Source organism: Pteropus vampyrus, unplaced genomic scaffold (assembly GCF_000151845.1).
Source record: "Pteropus vampyrus isolate Shadow unplaced genomic scaffold, Pvam_2.0 Scaffold285, whole genome shotgun sequence".
Lineage (NCBI taxonomy): Eukaryota > Metazoa > Chordata > Mammalia > Chiroptera > Pteropodidae > Pteropus > Pteropus vampyrus.
In genome coordinates this window covers 1681656-1691766 of record NW_011889066.1, presented here as the reverse complement: position 1 = coordinate 1691766, position 10111 = coordinate 1681656, and the positions used below count along the sequence as shown (strand labels likewise).

At 41.9% G+C, this 10111-nt stretch overlaps 1 protein-coding gene across 5 annotated transcripts in view; it reads left to right on the top strand.

Moving 5' to 3' along the window:
- The first annotated feature begins 5533 nt into the window (after positions 1 to 5533).
- LOC105302825 (plexin-A1) overlaps positions 5534 to 10111 on the top strand; it is a 311386-nt gene continuing 306808 nt past the window's right edge. For all 5 annotated transcript variants that reach the window (XM_023520932.1, XM_023520931.1, XM_023520930.1 and 2 more), the window contains exon 1: positions 5534 to 5695. In XM_023520932.1, the coding sequence (XP_023376700.1) occupies positions 5609 to 5695 (87 nt within the window). In that variant the 5' untranslated portion in view covers positions 5534 to 5608. The remainder of the gene's footprint in view (positions 5696 to 10111) is intronic.

The following is a 10111-nucleotide window of genomic DNA, read 5'->3' as shown; positions in this document are numbered from 1 at the left end:
TTACATGAGACTACCTAATCTAATGAAAAGCACTGATGACTGAGGCAAACCTTTTATTGACTATTACACAGGGATAGAAGAAAGAGTTGTATCACATACCACAGAACGAATTTTATTTATCTGCCACTTTAAACCATAATCCCTTTCTCCACATTTTCTCTTCCTACTAGGTTTCTGACTTTTCTCCTTCCATTGTCCCAAACTCTACTCCCCTTCAATCAAGCTGGCTCTGCCCTATACTCCCACTCCACCTCCCAAAACCCATTCAGCTTGCAACCTACTCAACAAAAGCCTCAATGGGTAGCCTGAACAGTCTGAAAAATACAAATGCCACCCAATCTAGCTGCTTCTCATTCTTCAGGTCTATGGGAGTAGGTACAAGGTGCTCAAATCATGGCCATCCTACAGATAAGGAGCCTGTGGTCCAGAAAGGTGAAGGGTCACAGGAAACAAGGAAATACTCTCCCCACCACAGGGCCCCTGCTCCTTCAATTACTCCTCCCAGTGGCTCCGGGACAGTTGGCTCACCTGATCTTCCAGTGAGCACCACCTGCAGACCTGCATGTGAGAATCCTTCACTCCACCTCCCTACTGTTCAGGGCTCCATACCTTATCAGTGGTTTCCAAACTTTAGCCCAGTGCACAGTAAAATGGAAAAAGTAAGAGCAAGGAAGAGCAGCAAAAACAATTTGCCTTCAAACGTATATACAATTTTGAGTGACAATTTTAGCACCCAGGAAACACCTTAAGAAGGAAGATCCGTGGAATATAGTTATTGTATGGCAGAAGACATGTGTATGCTGCTAATATGATACATCTATTCACAAAATGGATTGTGATTTTTGTCTCAGTATTTCAGCACCTGAAATTTCTCAGTTATTACTGACATATTTTTCTTATATGGACCTGTTCAGAAAACAATAAGAGATTAATGACTTGTTCATTCACAAGTTATGCATGATATTTCTAATGCTTAGATGTCAATTTCCCCTTTCCTCTACTCAGTGAAGATAGCATTTTCCAGCTCTTGTATTGGGTGGAGCCATATGACTGAATGTCCAGTGGAATGTGAATAGAAGTGAGAGATCACTGAGGAAGGGAAAAGCTGGGGTTCAGTTCTCTAGTCTCTAAGTCCCACTCTTGTCATGCTGAGTTGATTGAGGAAGCCATGTGTTCCAGATGGTATGTTTAAAACATGGTAGAGCTTCTGGCGGTCAGGATTGCCAAAACCTACCCACCCACATTTTGCCTGACTGAGAAATAGAATGTGATGCTAACCCATCAAAATGTTTAAAACTTTTACTGAGGTATAATTTACATATTATAAAATACCTAGATGTTAAGTATGTAGCTTGATGAGTATATGTCATATAGCCACTACCCCAAGTTTTATTTTCTTGTCAATTTTCATCCCCCTTCACAGACAACAATGTTTTATAGTTTTTAGGGTAAAAGTCTTGTACTCCTATGGTTAAATTTATTCCTAAGTGTTCTATTCTTTTTGATGCTCTCGTAAATGGAATTGTTTTCTTAATTTCATTTTTGGATTGTTCATTGCAAATGGACAGAAATATAACAGATTTTTGTATATTGATCTTATATCCTACAACTTCACTGAACTAGCATATTAGCTCTGTTTAGTGTGTGTGTGTGTGTGTGTGAATATCTTAGGATTTTCTATATACAAGAATATTTCATCTGCAAATAGAGATCATTTTACTTCTTCTTTTTCAGTCTGGAATACTTTTATTTCATTTTCTTGTCTAATTACCCTGGTTAGAACCTCCAGTGCAATATTGAACAGAAGTAGTGAAAGCAGACATTCTTGTCTTTTTCCTGATCTTCTGGGGAAAGCTTCATTTTGGCTTTTAACATGAATGAAACAATTTATTTTTCTTATTTTTTACTCTACCAGCCCTTCTCTTCTTTTTGTCCGCTTATGAAGAACCCAATTTAAGAAAACCCACCTCACACACTAACTCCCTCCAACTCACCCTCTATACTGGTTGCCAAAGTGTTATTTACAAAAACAAAAATTGTCAATAATAATAGCTATCCCTGAATGAGTTCACTAAATGCCTGGTTCTGGGTAAGTACTCCATGTAATGTCAGCATTAATCTTATATCCATCAGAAAACTGAGGAGCAAAGATACTCAATAACTTGCACAGGGGCAAAGGTCTAGGGAGGCAGCTCAGCCTGTACCCTTCTCACATTGCCACATCTCACTGCTCTCTTCAGCTCTGTGTTGTTCTCCAACCACACTGCTCAAGAGCCTCCTTGGCCAGAGCCAGGTCACAGTCACTTCTAGCTGCAAGGGTAAAGGGAATCTGAGGAGGGAAGTATTTTTTCCTTAAACGCAGAATTTTATTTCTCTCCTACTTATTCTGAAAACTTTCAAAACCACAGAAACAGTGAAAGAATATAATTGACTCCAATATATATTTCACCTAGATTCATCAATTGTTGACATTTTTTCCCCTCACCATTTGAGTGCAAGTTGCAGACACTTTGACACTCCATGCCCAAATACACTAGCATGCATCTCCCAAGAATAAGAAAATTAACATTAACTAAAAAATATCATTTAGGACACTATTTCATATGTAAAATTTTCCTAATTGTCCAAAGTACTTTTTTATAGCTTTGTTGTTGTTGCTGTTGTCCTTTAAATCCAGGATCTAATCAAGATTCACTGCTGCATTTCATTGTTATGCTTCTTTCATCTCTTTCAAGCTCCTTTTCCATCTCATTTTGTTTTTCATGACATTGACCTTTTGGAAGAGTCCAGGATTTCTGGATTTGTCTGATTGTTTCGTCATGATTAAATTCAGGTCACACATTTTTGGCAATACTCCACAAGAGGTGTGTGTGTTCCTTATTGTGTTCCAGGTGGGGTACTATGTCAGGTTGTCTACTCTTCGTGATGCTAAATTTGGGCATTTGGTTAAGGCAGTGACTTCCAGGTCTCTTCATTGTAATACAGTTTTCACTTTGTAATTATTAAGAAATCTGTAGTGAGACTTGGAGGTTGAGTGAATATCCTGTTCCTCATCTTTCACCCAATGGCTTTAGTTAATTTTTACCCGATTTAGTTAATTCACTGAGGGTTGCAAAATGATGATTTTTAAATCTCACATTGATTTGTTGACATTCTTTTATAAAAAAATTTTCCCCTTTTCCACATCCCCCCAAAACACATGGACCATTGGATTTTTTTTTTAAGTTAAATGTTTATAAGCTCAAATTGCCAGATTGTTATAATGCTCAAATTGTCTCAAGTTTGGCCAGTGGGAGCATGAGGCAACTTCTCATAACCAGGCACACTGTTGCACCAAAAGAAATGAGATTCTTTTGTAAGGAAGGAGAAAGTGGTTATTGGCCGTGGGCCTGTCACACTTTACCTCCCCAGAGCCTCAGTTTCCTGGACCTTAGAATGGGGTAATAATTCTCTCAGGATGATTTCCAGAACTAAGTGAATTGGTCATAGATTAACGTCAAGAAAAGCATATGTGCCTGTGTTCTAGAGTCTGGCACAAAGGTGTTAAAAAATAAATTTCCTTTCTCTCCTTCCCTATGTCACCGCCTTTATTTAAATCCTCATCCTACTTTGCATTTATGTTACTTTATCTTCACTTGTTTGCATCTTGTTTTCTTGTCTGTGAGATAGGGATACAGAACTTGTTGGTTTGTCATGAGGATTAGCTATGCTGCTGTCAGTGTAAGCCTTACTCTTGTGGAATTCCAATTCTCTCCCAGGACTTTGCAGATAGGGACAGGAAGAGACCACACACAGTCTCATGGTCAACTGTGTCTCTGACTCTCATTTTGCTGAATTAGTTATAGTATTTCATCATCTGGCTTAGAGGTGAAATCCATCCTTTTCTTCAAGTTTTACAACCTCTCTCCATAGTCATAGATGTTTGGGTGTCCAGGAGGCTTTGAAAAATATGGGGAACGTGGGGTGGGTGCTGAAAGTGCTCCATTCAGATTTTTTACTGTCCTGTGAGGCCATCCCCCAGCTGCGGTGTGTGTGGGCTATTGGCAACTCACAGATGGCCCCCTTCACTGGGGAATTGTCCCAGGTTGCTAATAACTGATGTGGAGGACAGAAAGCCAGTTCCCTTGCCTCACAGTGGGATTATTTCTGGCCATAATTTGTGTTCCAGAGCCCTCTCTGGGATAAGGCTGAAGCTAGTCTCCAGCTTTGACCACATCTTTACTTAGCTTTTCCCCACCTTATCCTGTTTCCTTACTTCCTTTCTCCTGAGGCACTCCCCCTATAAACTACTTGCCCCAGAATTCCCTACTCAGGCTCTGCTTATAAGGAAGAAATGGAGGACAGAAGGGATGGAGGGAGATTTGCAAATCAAAGTATTTTGAATAAAATTAACCTATGTCCTTGTTCATAAAAATCCTCTGGCTATATCCACCTCTGGAATGTTCACTGGCTTCTTCATCCATGCTGTTCTCATCTCACTGATCTCTCTAATTCACACTCTCCTCTTCACTCCTTCATTTCCAGGTTAGCAAAAGGGGTTCTGAATTACTCTTGCTGTTTCACATAGCAATCCAGTGTTTTCCAGTTCCAGATTCCAAACTCAGCCCCAAGCCTGCTTTGGCAAATCAAAGCCATTCAGCAACTCAGATGAACAAGAGGGGGCTTCATTCAAGGTCGGTATGGCTGTGAAGAGCAATCATTTGTATTCCTCCATTACACATATGATACTGTGTGAGAATCACAAGCACATAACTTTGCACACTGCACTCAATGCATGGTGTGTATGCTCCTTGGACAATGTCTTCTAAATACTTAGGACCATTCACACACTGTCCTGCCAAGAAACTCTGACCCTAGACTTTAAGGCCTTATATGATTAGGCCCCTTCCTTTTCTGATCTCTTTGCTTCTGGCTTTCCTCTGCTCTCTTCTCACTTTCCATTCATGTGGTTAGACCCTTTTTCCTTCTTGAATGTGGCAAGGTCTTTCCTGCCTCACGGCCTTTGCACTGGTTGGTCCCCAGCATAGTTCTTTCCCCATCTTCTCCTGGCTAACTCCTACCAGTCCTTAGGTCTCAATTCAAATGCTTCTTTCTCAGAGGGGTTGCTCTGGCCTCTCAAAGGAGGCTGCCTCCTATTAATTTCTCTCATGGAACTTATCATAGTGGTTAGGAAGTTTATTTACATGCTTGCTTGTGTCTTTTCATTTGTTTCCTCCATTAGATCTAAATATCAGGAAGGCAGGGCATGCCTTGTTTAGTCATCACATTTCCCGCAGTTTAATACTTGCCGGGTGCTTAGTTAGTTCCGCTCAATATCAGATTGCTGAATGAACCAAGCCGAGAACCATCTCAAGTTCGCCTTCTCATGCTTGGTTCAACCCACCTGGTGGTCTCCTGGCCTCAGAACATCAGGGCCGGAGAGACTACAACCCCCACAATGCCCCTCGGGCCCACGCCATATGATTGGTTGATCCTCCGGCGGCGACCAATAAAAGGTGGTTTTGTTGGTATGTGCCGCTGCAGCTCGAGTCCCGGAAGCTACAGCCCGGCGTCATTCTAGTTGCTCTGGAGCCGGGTCCTTTGGCTGCCAACCCGCCGGCCTCCTGCCATGGGTAGCACCGAGAGCAGCGAGGGCCGCAGGGTGTCCTTCGGAATGGACGAGGAGGAGCGGGTCCGGGTGCTGCAGGGCATCCGGGTGAGCGGGCCGCCGGCAGGCGAGATGAGCGAGGGAGGCCGGGGCCGGGCGGGCGTGGAGGGCGCCCGAGGGAGCAGAGGCTGCGGGCTGGCTTAAGAGGAGGTGCGGGCCGAGAGCGGCTGGGCGCGTCTCGCTCGTTGAGCCCTCCTTACTTCCTTTGTGGAGAACATCTCTCTTTCTGCCCAGTAAATGAGGAAGGTGAGGCTCGGGAAATGCCTAGAGCTCCCCGTGCGGGGAGTGGCCGGCCGCCTTCTGGTCTCCCCACTACCCTGGCATTAGGAGAGAAAGAGTGGAGAGCGGGGTGGGCAGGCCACATTCCAGCTTCAGTTGACTTGTTACAGACCCGAATTTGTTTCTCCTCACCCCAAGTGCAAACGTCTTGTTATATATACATGAGATGCTTCCAATCCTGGACAACTGCAACAGTCTCTTAACGGAGGAGGCGGGGGTCTCTGCTTCTCAGCACTGCATGCAGCCAAAGGGCACTTAAAAGTTAAATCAAACCACATACCCTTACCCTTGCTTAAAATCCTAAGCAAGGGTTTTAATGGATGCCTAGTGCATTTAAGATGAAGAGGAACCACTTTACCTTGTTTTACAAAACTGTGCTGCTGACCTCTCTGTCCACATCTCATACCATTTCCTTCACCTCCCACTCCCCGTCTATTCATTGGCCTCAGGACCTTCTTGTCCCAGCAAGATGTATTTGTAGTTTTCTGTCTCCCAGTTTTTCTTGTAGTTATAGTTTAAATATCATATGAGTATACTTCACTGACCACTTAATCTAAACTACCTACACTGTCACATTTTTTTCATAGTGCTCATCACCATTTGTAACTTCTATTGATAATTTACTTGTTTATTGTGTTCCTGCTACAGTGTAAGTAAGCTCCTTGAGACTGAGGCTCTTGTCTGATTCAAGATTCTATTCCTAGAACCTAGAAGAATAATAAAAGCAGCTCACATTTGAAAATTTATTAGTGGGGCCATGGGGTACCCTTTATAGTTTTCCTCTCGTTTAATTGTCAACAACTCTATGAGAGACATAGAATTCTATTTGCCCATTTTCTAGATTAAGGACAACTGAGGCACTGAGATGAAGTAACTTATCCAGGGTCAACTAGTGACAGATGGAAGAGATGGGATTGATGTAGGCAACATTAGGGCCTGTTCATTGAATGCTACACTTTCTCCTACACCTGTGCCTGGCACATTGTGGGTGCTTTGTAAATAATTGAGTGATTACATGGATGAACCCAGGGAGACAGAGACTGAGTTTAAATGGAATGTACAGAGCTGGCTGTAGGTGAATTAGTTAATTAGGAAGGTGGCTTAGAAAAAGGCATCAAGAGGTCTAACTTCTGGGTAGATGCTCATTAGCTGTGTGACCTTGAGTGAACAACTTATCTTTTCAGTCTTAGTCACCACATTTTAAAAAATGGGGGTGCTGATAATCCTAGGTGTTGTCAAGGATATAATGAAGATGTGTGTGGAAGTGTTTAGAGGAAGTACAGAGTGTTTTATAATAGAATGGTGGCCTCTCTTCTTCAACTGGTGTAGTACTTAACACATTTAATGCCTGCTAGGTGTTTATCTAGTCTTGACCTGACTTGTGGCAAAGATAAAATGGGGAGGATAAAAATGTGTTAGAAGGTTGAAGGGCAGGAGCCTGAATTGGAATTTAGAAAGATACCCTTGGCTGTGTTTGGGTGTTCTCTCACCTTTGTCACCTGGTATCCTGCTTTACGGGAATGTTGGAAATTTAGGTCAGTGGGAGTTTCTAAGTTTCAAGGGAGTCCCTTTGGAAGTGATTTCCTTTAAGTTGACAGAGGCATATCATCTTTTTTGAGTATTATATTAGGTACATTGTATTTCTAGTTCTCTTAAATCTGCAAAGTATAAATTCTGTTTAAAGATGGAGAATCAGACTTAGAGAAGTTAAGGAATTTGTCCAAGTTGTTACCTGAGTAACTTCTGGGACTTTAATACAGATAGTTTGGGTGCAAAAACCAGCCTTTTCTCACTACTTCAGCTCCCTCCCCACCACTGATATGCAAGACAGCGTGAAAATTCTGTGATAAACCCTCTACCTCTTCTGACTGCTGATGCCCCAATTAGTTCACCAGAGGTTAAAATGAGAGGGAGCTTTGGTGACTGGTTGACTGCTGGGCAAACTCGTTATAGAGAATAAATGACTTCTCCTGAGGCATACTGTGGGGTACATGGCCCCATGCTGTGACCCCCACCCACTTTCTCCCTCCCTCCCTTCCTTCTGCGTATGTGCCTGGTTTGAAAGAGGGAGATCAGAGAAAAAGAGATGACCGCAATGAAGTGTTTTGGTATAGGGGCCTTTTTGTTAGCAAAGTTAATTGAGGGTTGGGAAGTCCACCTTGTCTTTAAGCAGATAAGTAAAAATCAGTGGGAAAGATCATTGGATGAACAAAATGAGAAGTTAATTTAATAAAAGGTAGTTGCCAAAGACTATCTGCCCTAGCTTCTTCAGAGAAAATTAAATATTTTTAAAGACCACTTGTGTTTAATCCCCTGGGCCTGGTCTTGGAAAGCGCTCTAGTTCCCTAAAAATAAATGCTAGGACCTTGATAGTTTACACAGTTATTTGTGTAAATTTATATACCGAGGTCAAGCCTTAATTCCATGGACAGTAAAAGAAATTTAATTAATGCAAACTGCTGCACTTACATTCAACTCCAGTTTTCAGAGCAAGCATGTGTGAAGTACATAAAGATTTCATTTCAACCAGTATGTTTAATCTCATCTTCCAATAAGAGAAGGCACACATGTGGCAATAATGTCTGTATATGTTCTTTTTGCCTTTTTTCTGCTCCATGTGAGCAGCCATCTTTGGTGAGTCAGCTAAAGTTGGTTGCTCCTCAGCCAGATTCCTCACTGTCTCCAGCCTTTGTCATTCCAACTGCTTGGTGGCTCTTCCCTAGTCACTTCCCTAGTCTGCTGCTTCGGGTGTGTCCCCAGGCTCATTACATGCTCCTGGCTTTATCACTTTTACCATCATTCATTGTTCCTGTGAAGCAATTCTGGGCCACTTCTGAAGGGAAGACCAAGGAGAATATAGTAAGACATACAAGAAACAGTCCCCAAACATGCCACTGCTAGAGAAGCCACATGCTGATCACTGCACACATAGCTACTGTTTATCTATCACCTCAGCAAATGCTTACTGTGAACATGTTACTTGCCAGTCATGGGTCCTGGCCTTTCAGAGACAATAAGGGACCAAGCACAAGGCCTCTGCTTTTTCTGGAACTTTTGCCCAATAGCGGGGACAGAACAAAAGAAAGAAAAAAGAGGCAAAGGAATAAAAGAATTACAAGTGCTATGAAGGAAACATAAAGGATGTAAAGAGTAATGAGGCTACCTCCTTGAGGTGGGATGGTCAGCCAATGCCTCTGAGGAGGTAACTTTGAAGATATGCCTGAGCCAGCCAACAGAAGTGTGCACATATTTATTCTGTTGAGTGTTTTAAGAGCAATGTCTCAGATATTCCTCATGCTGACCTTGTGAGATATCATCATCCCCATCTCAGAGGTGAGGAAATAGTTTCAAGGAGGTGAAGTAACCCAGGTCACAATGAGTTAGTAGTAGAGGTGGAAGCTCAGACATTCCAACTCCATAGCCTAATGTGCTTGCCAGCCAAATGGGCTGGAATGTTAGAGAAAGTTGGGCACATGATGAGTCCAGACAAGTGATAGGCCCTGAATGCCAGGCTGGGCTATTTATGTGTTATCCTGGAAGCAACACTGCAGTTCTCTAATTAGGAGTGGAGCTTTGCAAAGATCGTAACTGATGATGGTGATTTTTCTTTTTTTTAAACAGCCTTACTGAGATATATTTTACACATAAAATTCACCTATTTCAATGATTTTTAAAGCAAATTTACAAAGTTAACAACTATCTTCACAGTTGGATTTCAGAACTTTCACAAGACCTAAAAAGATTGTGCCTATTTGTTGTCACTCCCCATTCCCACTTCCAGCCTCAGGTCACCACAGATCCTTCCGCCTCTGTATGTTTACTTTTTCTGGACATTTCATGTAAATGTGCTCATATATCTTTTATGTCTGGCTTCTTACACTTAGCATAATATTTTTGGTGACGGTTCTTTGATGTTGTAGCATGTATCAATAGTTTGTCCCCTTTTATCACTGAACAGTATCTCATTGTTTAGATATATTGAATTTTCTTTATCCAGTCACCACTTGCTAGACATTTGAATTGTTTCCAATTCTTGACTTTTATAAATAATGTTGCTGTTAACATTTGTGTACAAGTTTTTTAGTGGACATATATTTTCATTTCTTTTGAATAAATACCTAAGAGTAGAATTGCTGGGTCATTCTGTCCATGAATTTGGTCAGTTGTTAGGTTTAACTTTTTAAC